The sequence below is a fragment of the Miniopterus schreibersii genome (assembly GCF_964146895.1).
Source record: "Miniopterus schreibersii genome assembly, chromosome: 6".
NCBI lineage: Eukaryota > Metazoa > Chordata > Mammalia > Chiroptera > Miniopteridae > Miniopterus > Miniopterus schreibersii.
In genome coordinates this window covers 79321817-79339134 of record NC_138107.1, presented here as the reverse complement: position 1 = coordinate 79339134, position 17318 = coordinate 79321817, and the positions used below count along the sequence as shown (strand labels likewise).

At 37.8% G+C, this 17318-nt stretch overlaps 1 protein-coding gene across 1 annotated transcript in view; it reads right to left on the bottom strand.

Moving 5' to 3' along the window:
• The window catches only part of ADGB (androglobin), a 100271-nt gene that overhangs the window by 67431 nt on the left and 15522 nt on the right, over positions 1 to 17318 (bottom strand). The window contains exons 4-8 of the mRNA XM_081140908.1: positions 14998 to 15069; positions 13131 to 13325; positions 7362 to 7501; positions 4673 to 4759; positions 1752 to 1999 (exon numbers count right to left, since the gene is read on the bottom strand). Coding sequence (XP_080997034.1) covers positions 1752 to 1999; positions 4673 to 4759; positions 7362 to 7501; positions 13131 to 13325; positions 14998 to 15069 — 742 coding nt within the window. The remainder of the gene's footprint in view (positions 1 to 1751; positions 2000 to 4672; positions 4760 to 7361; positions 7502 to 13130; positions 13326 to 14997; positions 15070 to 17318) is intronic.

The following is a 17318-nucleotide window of genomic DNA, read 5'->3' as shown; positions in this document are numbered from 1 at the left end:
CCCGGATCCTTCTCTTCCTGCCCGCTCAGGAAACACTATTGCTGTAACCTCAGCTGGGGTCTCTCCATCATCACTTAAAAACACGCAGAGGGACGGCAGGGGTGCGTGGGGAGAGATGACCCCAGGACTTACCTGCGTGTAAGCATAACCCATGGACACCGCAACAGTGTGGGAAGGCCTGGGGCGGGGTGGAGGCGGGCAGGAGGGGCCAGCGGGGGAAAGGAGGCATCTGTAACACTCTCAACAATAAAGCTACATTTAAAAAAATAGTTCTCCTTCAACAGATTAGAACATACGTATCCCGCGGGGGCCCACGCAGCCCGTCAGCTCTCGCTTTGCAACCCTGCTGCTCACAAGCTCCTACCAGGGCTGTGCAAGTTATTTACCCTCCACCTCTTACCACTCCCACCCTGCACCAGGCCCGGTGGCCTTCAGGCCACAGCACGGCCCGGGCAGATCTGGGGGCCCGTCGTAGTTCAGCTCACTGTCTGACCGGGACCAGCTCCCCGATTCTTGGAACACCCTTCTTTTGGCCTCCCTAGCAACAGGCTCTGCTGCTTTTCTTCCTGCTTATGGCCAGACTAGGTCCCCCACAGGAACTCCCGTAGTTTCCCCTTCATTTCCATTTAAGGCTTATTTCTTAGTAGATGGTTAGGATTTTTAAAATTAACGTTAGTCTCTATCCCTAGACAATAAGATCTAGGAGGTGACTTTCACATCGGATTTTGTTCAACAAGTTAGCACTAATTCCTGGAACATTTATTGGAGTTATACTCAGTAAATAGTATATTGGATGAATGGGAGGCTAGATGAATGAATGGATGGATGAACGTTCATTTGTGATACATAAAAAGGGCTTCTAAGTTCACATTACTTGGGGATATACTGGATAAAACAAATTTAATTAGGCTTTTTTTTTTTCTTTCTTTCATACTAGTACATATTAGGTGATTTCTAAAAGGGCTTATGATAGGCAGATATCATTCACACACTTAATCTTGGTATATTTTTGAGGGACATTTATGGTAATAATTTCTATACATTGTAATGTAGATAAGATCCTGATAAGGAATAATTGGACAAAATATCAATCTTTTCTAAAATACTTGAAAGATCATAATAGATATTATCAAATATACAAAAAAACAGTATTTTCTAGAATATTTAATTCTACTTTACTATATAAGCATTATTGTTTATTTGCATGGATATATAAAATATTTTAGAAAATATAAAATAAAAAATTACATTTTCCACCTTAAAAGAAATAAACGTATACTTGTGAAATAACTAGAATTTTTTCTTCTCAAATGTGAACTTTCACTTCACAATAAATGATCAAGAAATCATCATCTAATCTCTATCCATTTCATATTTCCTGAAAAAATAAAAAGGACAGCTTTGTCCTTTGCTATTTTGATTCATTTCACCCTACATGTTGTGTATAAGGAAGATGTGTTTGACGAAAATTGAAAACTTAATGTCTCTTCCTATACTAATACTGTATTAATTTAGTATCATCAAACTGTATAATTGCCTTTGATTTTTAAAGAGGGCAAAATATGGAACAATAATTAACATGCAGTAAATGCCATGAAAAGTTTTGAAATCCTATCAAGGAAGGATCTTAATTATTTCCACAACACTTGATACGTGATAACAACAATAAAGAACATTAAATTCAGCAATGATTGTAAAGCATTTATATACAATATCCATGTTGAATAATGTTGTGATATAAAATGTCTTACCCTTCATAAATCTGTCACTTTTCTCAAGTGATTTTAGCGTTGTAACTGAAGGTTCAGGTTTGAATTCCTTGGTGTCTTTCACTTCTTTCCCATTTTTCACTTCTTTCCCATCCTTCACGTCTTTCACTGGTTCTTTCACTTTGGTGTCTACCTCTGTTATTTTGCTCTCAGAGCTGGACTCATCCGTCAGCTTAAATTCAGGCAGTATCTCTTTCAAGAGCTCCCAAACTTTGTCCATATATCGTGGGCTTTGATAAAACACATCAACATTAATTTTCAAATTAAGCTTTAAATGCCACATCAAGAAATCACTGACAGAAAAAAATCACCTTACGATCTCACAAGACTAATTTCAATAGTTACAGCAAATATTAGCTTAAAACGCCATTATGCATTCACTGACTCGACCAGCTTTGATTGAGGGCCTATGGTGTGCTGGACTTTGCTGATGGAAAGAAACCAAACAAGGAATTCTGGTTCAAGATGGAGACAGGAGGACCCTAAATTCACCAATTCCCATGAACACACTGAATCACAGAACAATTTCCTCTGAACCATCCCTGCCCGCCCCCCAAAAAAACTAGCTAACTCCTACCCAACTGGTAAGTGAGAAAACCCCCACACTGACGCAGGTATGAGACTGAGACACAATCTTGCCATAAACCCAGCATAGTGACACAGCCGGAGGGGACTCACAACCCTGAGCTTCCCCCTGAGAACAAAGAGTTTGAAACCCATGTTTCGCACCCCAACTTTTAAGACCTTCCCCTGATAAATGAGCCCCCCAAACATCTAGCTTTGAAAGCCCACGGGGACTGCATCCAAAGACCCATGAGGTTATAGTTAGCTCAGAAGTGGTTCTTAAAGAGCTCACACAGACTAACCTGCCCCAAGCCTAGGGCAGAGGCAGCAAGCTTTCTGCCAAAGAGGCTTGTTTGTTGATCTTACTGCATTGGCCTGAGGGGCAGGCTTCTAATAAACACGCATCTGAGGGCCACCCGCATTCCTCTCCACGGCCTGGAGGGCAGGTGCTTTCTTCATGTGCCTCCTCTGCCGTGCATCACCCATTTACAGTGAACACTCTTAGTAACATGAGCACAGAGATCACATATGGCAGTGCGAAGGCCACATATGACAAGTCCACAGCTAACGTCCTACTCAGTGCTGAAAAGCTGAAAGCTTTTCCTCTAAGGTAAGTAACAAGGGTTCCCATTCTCACTACTTTTATTCAACAAACATTAGCTAATTATGCATCTACCTACACTAGTGACTTTTTCTGACACTTTCACCTGTTCACTTAATCTTCAGAACAACCATCTAGGATAGGTGACTGTACGTAAGAAGAAACTGGGGCCCAGAGAAGTTCATTACTTACAAAATTCACATAGCTTGAAATGGGAAGTTTGAGGATGTAAATCTAGCTATATAGTTCTGACTCCAAAGCTCAAGCTTTCCCCCCTTATATCACTTTCATAGATATTTCATAAGCAACTCATAAATTCATGCAAATTAAACATCTAAAATCCTTCAAATTTTTATTAATTATTGAAGTGATCTCCTTAAAATTATAAGAAAAGTATGTGAAAACTTTAATTTTTATGTATGATCCTAGCAAGAGACAATTCACAATTTTTAATTAATGAATTTTATAGTTGTGAATTATTCTGATATCCTACTTCTGATTAACTTCTGATGATTTCATGTCTCTGGTATCTTCATTGACTACTGTGCAGAGAAAATAAAGGTAAAATTGTAAGAATTCCATCAATACTTGAAGACAAAAATTTAGACAAGTCCATACTTTTAAATCCCATTGTCTCTTTATTTTTCTACACTAACATTGTCCATATTATATCAGTTAATATTCTCTTCTCTTAAGTATCAGAAAAGGATTTCCCATGAAAATATGCAAAGGAGTGCCATCTGGACCTTTTCCTAAGATAAAAACACATGATAGCTCTCCTTCAAGAAAGTGGTCTTTTGAGGAAGGTGTCTACTCTTGAATTTTTTTCTCCTGAAAATTTTTATTTGAGTCAAGTAGCAACTAGTTGATCCTGCTGAATAGACAGATGCTTTAGATGTAAAATTCAAGTTACTAGGGCCTGTCTTCAATCTCCTATAACCTGGACCCTGGAGAGTGGTAGCTTCCCAGTATCGATCAAAGATCAATGATGATTCACATTGATAACTGTATATGGCTTTGATCTTCTTGTAAAAATCAACATCTGAATTGATGATATGTTCAGATTTATCTATATGTTTTCTTCTCTGCACTTTAACCTGATTAAGTTCCAGTGTCAATAACAATATGACCAAATGTGTCTGTAACATTTATGTGTGAAGTAAAAGTATTTGTAAGAGTTTAAGTAAGCATTACATTAAATGGTCTCTTTTTATGTGGATGTGGATAAACAATATCTATATAGTTCGACACATAGGAGAGAAAGACTGTGGGCTTTGGACCCAGGAAGACTTCAATTCAAATTTTATCTCCTTTAGGTACAATGTGAACAGGTTTGGTTGACCGCTCTGAGCTTCAGTTTCCTCACTTGTAAGGATATATACCTAGTTGATGGGGTCCTATGGATAAGATTAAATAAGATAATCTTTTAAAGATTGTGGTTTTTAATTAGAAATAATATATTAAACTGCATAATGCCTAATAACATTATTTTAATATTTGTAATTCAGATATTTTAGGACTAAATTATACACACACACACACACACACACACACACAGAATTTATCCTGAAATTCTCAAGGAATTCTATATAAAACTATAAAATGTTATTCTCCCAAACATTTTTGTAAAATGTAATATTTCTTGAAATTTTTTAGAAAACTAAAACATGTTTTGGTTAAAGAAACTTTGGTGGGCAAGAAAGAAAACATACGGAAGTAACTTAATGGTCAAACCTACTGGAGAGGAATGACTTCTGGTAACCAGCCTGTAAGCGCGTGAATCACGGTGCACTCGCCCAGCTCTCTCTTCTCTGCCATGTGGATGCTAAAGTAGCAAATGCACAGTAGTATAGTTATACATTAGAGCACAAGGAAATACTATTCCAACAGTCAGATGACTTTTTTTCTTAAAGCACTTAAGTAGATCCAATGATAAAATGTGATGCCTATTTACAAAACATGATTACAAGCTTTATTTTTAAAAGTTATGAATTAATATTAATCTCATATATATAACATATTCATACATGCTATATATTTTTAATTATATAGCTAATATATAGTATATTTTATATATTTAATATATTATGATGTTGTTCTTTTAAAAATAGAATGGTATCTTTTATGTTTGTGATTTCAGTAATTATTCTAAGATGCCCATGAAGCTGTGTGTTGTCAGTCTCATACATGGCAGGTCAAAATGGGCATCAGACATCCTCAATTAAATTATTAGATATTTCAGAGAAACCAGAAACATCTGTTCTATCCTGTACAAAACAGCGGATGTGCCTCCATAGCATAAAATAAAACAAAACTGTGATCTATCAAATATCACTCTTCTCATTTTAATTTTTTAAAAATTTTTTCTGGAGTGATTAGTCTATTTACAGTAACACGCATATCCCTGTTCTGCCCAGGAGTCACAGCTTCTGTCGACCATATGCCAATGGTGGTGATTGACTGATGGATTGACATGTCTCCATATCTCAAAGATAACAAGTATCTACTGTGATAATTCACAGTCTAGTTTAAATTCCTCTTTGAATAATCATATGTAGGAAGTGACAAACCTCATAGAAATAATGGTTTTTCCTTTGCATATCTCACAATGCTATTGAAACAACTACTAAATATTAATTTTAATGTAGAAAGCTGAAAATCACATGACAATAAATAAAATCTGAGAAAAATGCATAGATAAATATAAATTGCACCATGTAATGCAGGTTCCCCTAGAAAGCCTAAGAAATGTCTTACGCTTAGTCTGGCCTTTTATTTCCAAGCTGGATATATTTAATTTTTTAAAATAACAATAATTCTATCACTCAAGTTGCTATAAAATTCTACTGAACTATAGCTTTAAGAAAGACAAAATGCCACTCCAATTATTCAGGTTGTGCATTTAATGCCTCACTGGACTTGCAGCTCTAATTCTCAGAACTTCAAGTGAGGTTTGACAATTTGGATCCTTAGGAACATTATTTTCTTTCAAAATAAACAAACGTAGTTGTCTCTGATGTGAATACTTAGTAGTGTTCAGCTATCAAAACAATCTAGGATGAGTTATATATTTATTTACTTATTTCTGTTACAGGATGAAAATAGTTGAACTTAGATTTATTTTTATAGAAAATAAAACATACACTAAGATTTACTAGTATTCAATAATAAATAGATTGACACTGGTCTCCTCTCTCAGCCCACATGTCCCAAGGTCAGTTGCTCTGAATGACAGAGCGGAAAACCTGAGGAAACCCCATAATTTAGAGAGGCTACTAGCAACACCATAATTTGTTTTTAGGGTTAGTTTTATGAAAACTAGATTATCAAACTATAAACCCACGCAACCTGTCACACATAAACTGTAGTGTGTTCTAGTGCCCCCAAATCAAATAAATTATGAGTTTTTTAAAAAAAATCATTGAAATTAAGGGCTGCAAGCTGGGCCAAACAAATTCCCAGTAGACAGCTAAGAGTTGGTTAGAGAAGAGGGAGAGGGTGGCAGGAGGAGTGGTAGTTTCGTTGCGATGCCTTGGGAGAGAAAAAGGGAGCTGAGCTGAAGAAACTTCAGGAAAAGCAGACCTGGCGCCTGGCGGCTCTGCTGTGTTTGCAGAAGGGGAGGGGGCTGAGCTTTGAGCAAACAGCCGCCGGGATCTGCTGGAGTGTGAGTGCGCCCTGAACACTGAGGTGCTGTGACACGCTGCAGGGCGGGAAGGGTGTTGGTTCCAGCTGGTACAGTGTGTGTGAGCACCCTCCCACCCAGGGGGACGCAAAGAGGCAGCTCAAGCGTCGAAGCTCTTCTGCTCTGCTGGGGCCACAAGGCGTGCCCACAGGCCTCCGCACTCGGAATCTGAGAGAATAAATGCAGCAGGACTGTCTGTTCTATGTTGGTGCTCAAGTCATGCAGGAATCTGAGATACAAGCAGATTTCATAAGAATACTGAAGAAATATGAATAGTTCTCATCATGAGTGTGGTAAAAGGGACCAATGTGATCAAAAGCATCAGGAGCATGTCGGCCTCCTTCAGAACAGTCCAGGTTTTCCAAGATTATCAAATTATTGCTGCATATCTGGAACCTAAACCTTTACTGGATTCCAACATATACTATTCAGGATTTAGACGAATCAATATTTTCCTCTACAAAACAACTTCTTTCTCATTAAGCTGAAACATTATTTTCCACAACTGACTTTCCATTCATACAGAGCACTGGAGATAGAATAGCTGTTTGAGCACTTTCACTGGTGGGGATTTCATTTGATTGCTGGCTAACCCAATACTTCACATCAAGTTTACATTGTTTGAAAAGAAACCTTTTTAAAATATATATATATTTTTTTAAATAAAGCTGTGCTACAGTTGTTTTTCCTGTGGTTTGCCTTTGTGTCTCTATGCAAATGAGCGATAATTCTACATTCTACTTACTCGACATTTGCCAGCTTAATGATTGCTTTAGACAAAAGCACTGGCCAGAGTTCAAATTCACAAGTTGTAGCTGGAAGCAATAGATTGTTATCTTCGTCAAAAGGCAGGAGGTCGTCAATGGTTATCTTTCTCCAGCAACCCTACAAACGGGAAGACAGGAATGTATCACCATCAGTGGTTTGTATTTCTTTTACCCCTACATGATTATACAGGGAGGGGAAAAGGAGGTTTACCATCATGGGTATGTGACACGGAGTTTATTCTCGTATTTTTATTTATTAATTATTATATTATCTTCTACACAAACAACTGTAAACCTACTTTTGCTCTACCCCTGCATCCTGCTGACATTATTCTTTACTGTTTTATAACATTTTTATAATTTTATTTTAACTTCTTACATCTAAAGACTGGCATACTGGTCTTCAGTACTACTCTGCCTCAGAGTTTTAGCTTATTATTTTCCTTAGTGTAATCACAGCACATTCAAATCCGGACATAGACAAGCATCTGTCTTTACTGATGAGGTCTTGCAAGCACATCCGTGCGAGCCCCGCCCTACACAGTGCCGCACGTTAGTGCTTCCAACGGCAGAACCGCAACACTAGGCACCCACGCATGAACTGGGGCATAATTAAAGAACTTAATATAGTCATACAGAAAATTTTCCAAATATAACTTTAGTAATTATTATTTATCCCGATAAGCTCAGTGATCTTATGCTTCTAACGATCATGCTGCTCCCATTCATAATTGAAGATCTAATTTTTTAATGTGAAGTTAATTAATGCTTTATTTAATAAAATCATTATATATTCACCTATATGCATATTACTTCACAATTAAAAGATTGAAACAACAATAACATTAATGATTGTGAACTCAAAGTGTTTTTTTTAACTTTGGTTTTACATATAAAATTTATTATAAATTGATTCCTTCACCCAATAAATATTTTCAGCAGTGATCCAAGCATTGTGAATCCAAACACTGACATCACACAGTACCCATATCATTTCATTGAATTTTTAAAGTTTAGCGAGGAAAGAAATATATGCAAACAATATAAAATACAATATGTTCAACCTCCTCTAGGACCACGAAAGAAAAGTGTAACTAATTTTGCTAATGTCTTCACAAGGAGGTGGCATTTAAATGCAACAGCCAAAGAACAGTGTATTTTCCCCAGGTAGACAGGAGCAACAGAGTAAAAAATGTTTTCTTTGTATGACACTTGCGACTATAAACTTGCATTGCCTAATTTAGTGGTTATATGTATTTTTCTTTCTTCCCCAATAGATCAAAATGGAATCCTATGAAATGTTCAAGAAACTCACAGGAGGACAGGGAAAGGGAAACAAATACAAGAAAACAAAACAAAACAAAAAAACAGACATAACAGAGTGAACAATAAAATGGCAGACTTAAACCCCAATTATATCAAATATAAAGTACACACAAATCAGAATAAAAGAGTTACTAAATATACTGATCAACATTAAGAATTTGCAAGTATTTTGATAGAAAAAATAATTACACATGTAGAAATCCTAGAAAAAAATAGTCATGCAAATGGCCAAAAATCTTTACACAAAGATGCTTTTTTACGGCATTATTTGTATCGGTAAAACACTGGTCCATGACCCAAATGTCTGTCAATAGGAGATTAGTAAAATATGTGTAGTCATTGTTGTATTCGAACAATGGAAGACAAGGTAGATAAACTGGCATAAAAAATGTCCGTGGTTAGGAAAAAATACTTTCAGAGCAATAACTACTACATGATCTTATTGTTGCTACAAATTATACAAAGTAGGGTTTGCATAGGTTTACAAAAAAGAAGTTTAGGAGGATATACAGAAGTCATCTTCTGTGATGTCTATGTAGGTAGAGTCAGGGAACTTCCATGTCTACTCTGAACATTTTAACAGTGTTTGCATTTGTTTTACTAAAAGCATGTAGAAAGTTAATAATGGAATAAGAATAAAAAAATTACATTTTGTAAAAAAGTAATTGAGTGCTAGAAAATGGTATATATCTTATTTATATAGTTTAAACAACAAAAAAAATATCACCAGGTGGGAGAGAGTTTGTTTCAAATGCCGACGGCAGGCTCCCCCCAGAGACTGACTCAGGGGGTCTGGGCTGGGGCATGGGAAGCACCCAAGGTTTTCTGCATCTCCACAGTTTAAGAAACTGAATTCAGGCCTGGCCAGGTAACTCAGTTGGTCAGAGCATTGTCCCAATAGGCCAAGGTTGTGGGTTTGAGCCCTAGTCAGGGCACATACGAGAATCAACCAAGGAAGGCATAAATAAATAAGTGAAACAATAAATTGATGTTTCTCTCTCTCTCCCCCCCCCTTTCCCTTCTCTTTCTCTAAAAATCAACTAAAAAAAGAAACTCTGAATTCTACAACAGTATTGTCCTTAAAAAGTACAAGATTTAATCAGAAACAAAACTAATACTTTTTTTATATCAATAGCTTGATGGCAGGAAAATTATTGGTTCCAATGTGTGTGTTTTCTGTTCTGATTCAGAGACAGATGAAAGCATTGGGACCATCAGAGAAAGGCTGCCAAGAACAATGCATATTTCGAGTGGAAGCAATGACTTAATTTGTTTTTTTCAAGGAGCCAAAAAACGCTGCCATTGGGAAGTACCTGGCAAGACTGTGCCCCAGTAGCAGTATTATCTGTGCTGTTTTACGATGCTGTTCTTTACGCTACGCGGTACCTTCTAGTCTGGCAGATGTCAAAGAGCCTTGATGCTGTTTACTGAGATTCAAACTGGAAATAATGGGAATAGTTTTATGGGAAAAACTGCTGTGAAAATCTGAACTTTAAATGTCATGTAGAGAGGCTCTGAGAGGAAGGTTTGCCTCTAAGGAGTGATTAAGGTAAATGCTTCATGGGGACAAGAGGAAAGGGAGAGGAGTCTATGTAACAAGGCAGAGAAGGAAAATCCATGTCCAATCAGGACAAAAGGTAAAAAAGCATCAATAAATTGAAGGGGGGGCAGTGAGGAGACTCAAGGGGGACAAGATGTGACAGGGGAAGGAAAGTCAATACTGGGCAGAAGATGTGCCTCCAGTGTCTTATACTGAATTAAGCAGTACAAGGAAACAAAGCATATTTTTATGAATGTGTTTCTTAAATATCTGCAGTGAAAATCAAAGGATAGACATTAAACACGGAACTAGAATTGGAAGGAAAAAAATCAAAAATTAAATTGTGTATGTCTGAAAAGGGTCAAAAAGAGAAAAAAAACATAATATACTTTATTTTGTGAGAAAGTACTCACTCTGATTCTTTACTACACCTACCGTGCACACAGGCATCGACTCAGCCCTGACACCTCGGTGGGCTATTGGAGGACTGAGCATTAAAACAGGACAGACACTTAGCAAGTTTAGGCACAGAGACCCCAACAAGGCCAAACTGCAGAAAGAACCGTGCAGAGCATGGCCGGCGGTCACCCAATACCCCTCCGTCTTCACACCCTCCCTCCAGGGCCACTGTTGGGTGAGTGAACGTCCGGTTAGCTCATCATGGGCTTTTCCCCGGCTCGACCAAGGGCCAGGAAAAGAAATGATCTGACCCCTTTTCTTCTACAGTAGGAGGCAGCAATGGGAAGAGAGAAGGGGGGAAAGACTAAATCGAAGAAGGAAACTAACAGTGTTGAGAGCCTCAGGATCTTTGCTAGGTTCTTTCACATAATTTACCACATTTTATCTTCACCCGTCTTTGTCCATGACCTGTTTTCTTATCTATTATCTTGAGAAATGTGGACCCTTTGCCTGTGTACAAGGGACCCTGAGGGGCTCATGTGGCCCAACAATGGGTCTAGAAATGCTGAGGGCCAGCAGAGCTTTCTCTCACTGTCAGTGAGCAAGACCATGACCATGCACTTCAGCACTGAGTGCCAGCCAGCCGCCTGCCAAAACAATCCATATGGAACCAGTTATGTTTCGGTGCTCAGCAGTCTGGCAGCATCCCCACAAGCCACTCCTTAGATGAGGGCAATGAAGAAACAGAGCCAGTTTTGTCTGACTGCCACCCGCCCAGCCCTCCTCCCTCGAGGACTGACTATGTTATCTAAAGAGACAGGTTGAATGATTGGATCGGTTTGAGATTTCCAAGTTGGACTAAATATCTTTTTCTTTTATTTTTTTAAAATTTCTGAATCCAAGTAGGTTTGGGCTTGTCAGAAACCAGTATAGTTAAAGAGAATTAAATCACATTTTCTTTGCAAAATGGAAAATAGTGTCAATAAATTTTGACCCCTGTCTCGAAGGAAATTTGAAAAGAAGGAAGGATGCCAGGAAGCAGGGAGAGAGAGAAAGAGAGATTGAAACTAATACAGTTGGTTTAATTCTCTGCTGATGCTGTTTTGAAATTCTTAATAACTTTGAACTCCATCTCGATTCGGGTGTAGGTGAATGTGCCGGAGTGGGGGCCAAATTCCCAGACATCTGACCTCCTCCCCCTTCCCACGTTTCCCTTCTCTCTGTCATCCCTAAACTCTACCTACAAGGCATCCACTTTCCCAGTGCCATAGCCTCCCTCTCATGCCTCTGCACACATTTAAAACTCTGAAGTCTAGTCTGCCAGATCTGCCTCCTGGTTGATAAATAAAGAAGATAAAAGAATTTAAGAAGTTATTTTCTCTTCTAAATAACATTTTGACTTTCAAGTTCTACTGTCTTGCTGTGAATATAAAAAAAAAAAAAAAACAAAAAAAACCCGAAATTCTATTTTGGAAAACAGAGGCTAAGATTACCTTCTTTGCTTTCACCTTCCCGCTGTGATGATCCTATGTATTCCCAAGCATTGGTCTTTCACCGTTCCCTGCCCCAGCAAGACGGATGGCTTGGGCTCATTAAGGAAAAAGTCATGTTCTTAGACATATAGAATGGAATGGTTAACTGTTTATACTCTGCCCACTCCTTCAAATGTTCAAGAGCATTCTCAGTGACTAGGACCAGCTTCACGGGTACATGGCCTTTCACACAAGACCCCAAGCTCAGGAGGACCTCATACTTGGTTTAAAGTGCTGCTATCACTGTCTTGAAATTCCTAAAATTTTTGAACAAGGAGTGTGTGCAGACCATGCAGCTGATCTTGCCTGTGACTCTGGGCCTTCAGAAAGAGCATCCCATCACTAACAACCCAAAGGTGTCGAATCTACGCGCATTGCTAAATGTGCCGTGAGTCTACTTGGCCATATTAACCGAGGGGGTTTTTGCGTCTCTATTTGTACTTCTTACTATCCCATTTGCTTCTTTTTAGGCAGAGGTAAAAGCTTCTGTGTGGGTGTAATATTTCTTAACATGAAAATAAATCTCAAGTTTAGGACAAAAAACGGATGGGATCAGGTCCCTCAGCAGCAGGAAGTGCCAGGAGAGAAGGAGCGGACCATGAGCAAGTACTTCTGCCTACTCATGACCCTAATAGCCCATCACGGAGAAAAGAGGGAGGGAGGGAGCCTTGTGCACCCACCTGCCTGCACAGCCCGCCGGCCTGAGGGGGAGGGACAGCCCGGGGCTGCCCCTGCCTGGCCCGGGGGCCCCAGTTTAAAAAGCAGGAGAAACAACTGTGTTGCTTACTAATCCCAAATTACATACACAGGACATTTCCCCCTAGTAGCTACCTGACTGATATCCTGCATAAACCGCATTATTTTGTATTAGCCTAGGTATCAGCCTCTAAGGCAAATATATTTCAATATTAAGGACAGATGAATTTCAATGCACATGAACATGAACTTACCATCCAGTAAAGTTTCACAACATACTTTCCATAGCTATTGAACAAAGGAATGTGGCCCTTCACAGCTTTGCAGAGAGAGTATATGTGTTCCCAGGGCTTCCAGATGAGAAGAGGAGATTCCCCTGTAGTCCCTTTAAAATTATCATTGAATATCTTCCACACTGCATAGATTTCGCTGATGATCCATCTCATCAGCTAGAGACAAAAACCACCAGTGTTAATTAGTTATTTTTTAGCTGTTGGCACTGTAATTTAAGGGGGAAATCAGTTGAAAATCTACCTATTAAATTCTATAGGTAATGTGTTCACATTTTGATTTCTGACCTGCAGAATAAAGTCATAGATCTTGCCTATGTTTTCAGGAAATAATGTCATATTACAGGCTAAAACGTGTAATATTAAACACACTCTTAGCTATAAGCTGTCTTCCAGAGTAAACAGCCAATGACCTCCATTTGACATAGACCTTCATTTGAATTCTGTGAGGGGTGGGGAGGGGGGAACTGAATGCTTCTAAAAACAATGATTTACTTCGGAGTTAACTTTTTATAAATGAGGGAGCTACTCTTCTGTAAATTTTGAGAAGTTTGATGAAAAAAATGATTTTTTTTTTTGGTCAATAGAACCAATTAGACAAGGAATAAGACGTGAAAATTTTAAAGATTGCACACACACTTAAATATGCTCTAAATTCATATTTTATGTGTTGATCTATAGGTGCAGAAATGCTCCAAGTAAAAAACTTCCACTTGCATTGCTAAAACTTGCAGGAAGGCACTGTGGGGAGCTGAGCTTTAGAGTAGAAAGACAGACCCCTCTGTTCCCGGGCAAGTCACTTCAGCCTCTCTAAATTTCAGCTTTTCATCTTTTAAATGTACATTAAGCTATCTATTTCTCAGTATTCTTTGTGAGTAATAGAAACAATGCGTAGGAAATCTCTAGGTCACAGTGGGTGTTAAGTAAAGCCATTATTACCCCCATGAGTACTGGCTTTTCTGAAATATTCATCTTGTGTTTTACTACCTGTAGTGTGCAGAGATTAAATACTTAAGACTGACCTCATAGGATTTATATTTTTCTTAATTTGCTTTATCTAGGAACTTTTTAAAATTTTGGCTAAGTTGAAAAAAGGCCAATTAAATATCCTCTTGTGTATCTGAAAATACTATCTATTATTTTACACTTTTCTTCCCTTGAAAAATAAAAAGTCTAAAGTCTATCTGTGTTTAGGATCCATAAATTTGCAGATCATGTTGTGCTGATGTTGGTGAAGATATTAAACATAAGAAAGACAAAGGGTTCAAATCAGTAATGACTATGTTCCACTCCTCTAACTGTTCTTAAAAGGAAAGAAGCAAAAATCCCCCATGTCTGAAATAACTACTTTGCGGAAGTGGAACGAGTCTGCTTCTGATGGATAACAGCCAGGGTGGGGCATGGGGAAGTGCATGCCCACACGAAGTAGGACGCTGTGCTGAATATCTGGCTTGTTCAGAGGTGGTGTTGCAAGCAAGCTGCACCCTATCATTTCCCCTACATCAGCAAATCAAATAATATAACACCCAACTCTTGGAGAGCAACTTTAAGTCATTTGCTAGGCACTTGGATCTGGAGGAGAAACGCCTAGACTGTGAGAAGCTGGTCCCCTGGGCAGAAGAGGGGAACAAGCAATACTGATACTAACATTCTCCCACAATTAGTGTGCTAAACTCAAAGGACCTTCTCTTTCCCTTTGAATGTCCTGTGTATTAAATGCTCAGTTATACCAAAACTTAAAGGTGAGCAAGGGAGAAGCGAGACTGGGAGTTGTTGGAGCAGGTCCGGAAGGCATTTTGCATCGAGGCTTTAGTTCACGCTTCCTACATACCTCACTGCAGAGTAAGTGTTCATTTACTGAAAACAAGTCAAACTGGGTTTCATCCTTCACAACTACTGGAACCTGAAATAAAAAATTGTAAAGAAGCTATTATTCCTTAGGATAATAAAGGAAATGTAGCTCATCTGATTTCATTTCTCACAACCAGAGACATCAGAAGTAAAGAGTAAGCACATTATTCCTGTTACAGGTGTAGGTGACATTAATTTAATAATATAATGCCTATAAAAATACAATATTTTAACATACAAATACAATGTTATACGATATGATGCATGCAGATAAACTCAACATGCATAAACTGAGAGTTTAAAATTGTGATCTAAAATTTAAATTAACCACTCAAGTTAAAACTGATGCTCAGTTAATATCTGGTAGCTAAAAAAATATCTTCATCCTGGATAAAAAAAATATCAACTGTGACAGCTTTCTAAATTCCTGCCCCACTTTAAAATGTATTAACTAAATGTTAATTATAATTGATTATAATTAATCCATTCATTCATTAGAGATTAAAAAAGTATTGGATACCTCAAATTTGAAGGGTTGACTTAATAGACATATGCTGACAAATGAAAAGGAGGAACTAACCATTTGTAAAAGACACAAACACTAAGGCGATGATGTTTCAGCATCTCCATCCCCTGTGCCTGTACCTGGGCAAGATAAACTTTCAGACACCTTACAGCTGTTTAGTATAATCAATAGTTAAGGGCCTTGGCCACCAATATCTGGTTCTTAGAAATAAACAGATCCGCTCCCCCACTCTGTGATCAGGGCTCGCTAACCTTCCTGGTGAAGAATGGCCCGTGTGGACTCTGATATCTCAAATCGGGGCCTTTATGTTGTTGAATAACTTAGCTTCTCTCTGACTTAAATCATGTCCTCTGACTCCACCTTTTGCTTAGAGTGTCCTGGGGTATGTTTCTAGGCTGTACTGGGCTTTTTAAATCGCGGATTGCAATTATTTACTGATTTATGAAATCAGTTTAATGAGTCAGCTGTGTGTGTGTGTTCTATCATCTATCTATCATCTATCTATCTATCTATCTATCTATCTATCTATCTATCTATCATCTATCTATCTATCTATCTATCTATCTATCTATCTATCTATCTATCTATCTATCTATCATCTATCTATCTACCTATCATCTATCATCTATTTATCTATCTATCATCTATCTATCTATCATCTATCTATCTATCTATCTATCTATCTATCTATCTATCTATCATCTATCATCTATCATCTATCATCTATCTATCATCTATTGGGACAAACTAGAACAGAGTAAATCTTACATAGAAAGGCCTTTACTATTTTGCGGAATTTTTGTCTAAACTTTATATATGTCTATATTTAATGAGTCTCAATGTAAGATGTATTTATCACTGTGTACCTAGACATGAAAACTTGAAAACACGATCCTAAGGCTTTCCTAGCCAGCTGCACTTCCAGTTCTGGCTGTTCCTATTCATACACCAACACGATGGAGCCAGAGGAGGAGGCAGTGAGCAGTGAGAGTAGAGGTAGATGGATGGCAATATTATGATAAATGTTGGTGGAAATATCCTCAACAATGACGAGTAAACTTATTTTTAGCATAAGTGCGTCTCTGAGAATTAAGCTATGCTAAAAAGAAAAAACATGGTTCATAAACCTTTTCTACTTATTCGAATTTATGACACTCCCATTTCCTGGAATTCATATCCCTTATCTGCATGGAACACACACTCTGCACCTAAACTGAACAGAACTTGAATATTATTAACAATACATTGATATTAAGTGCATTAGATTAACACCATAAATTGGTATTCTTTATGTCATCGATACCTAACATTATAAGTAATTTAAAGGCATGCTTCACGTGTATTTGATTTCTCGTATTTAAAATGTCTTACAAGCAGACTTGCCATAAATACTCTGATGAAGAGAGATGTGTCTATTTTTCATTTTAGTGTTTTTAAATTTAGGATTATCTGACTTTCTCAACTAGTAACAGTAATTGAAGAATACGGTGGATAAACTGTATTTTCTTGCATTCGTAGCAGTGCTTACAAAGGATAAAACTTTCAGGGATGAAATCACTTTGTGTAGAAACAGAGATTCAGTGGATTCCATGATATATGGGAGAATCAGCTCCATTATAACCCTTTGACTAGCTAACTAGGAACCAATTAAGCCTAGTGATTTTCTATGCATTAATTGAACACAATAAAAGATCCAAGAAGGGGAAAAGGCATTAATGATAATTAAGCCCTTGGAAACACCAAATATATTTAAATGAACATAGCTATTAGGAAGA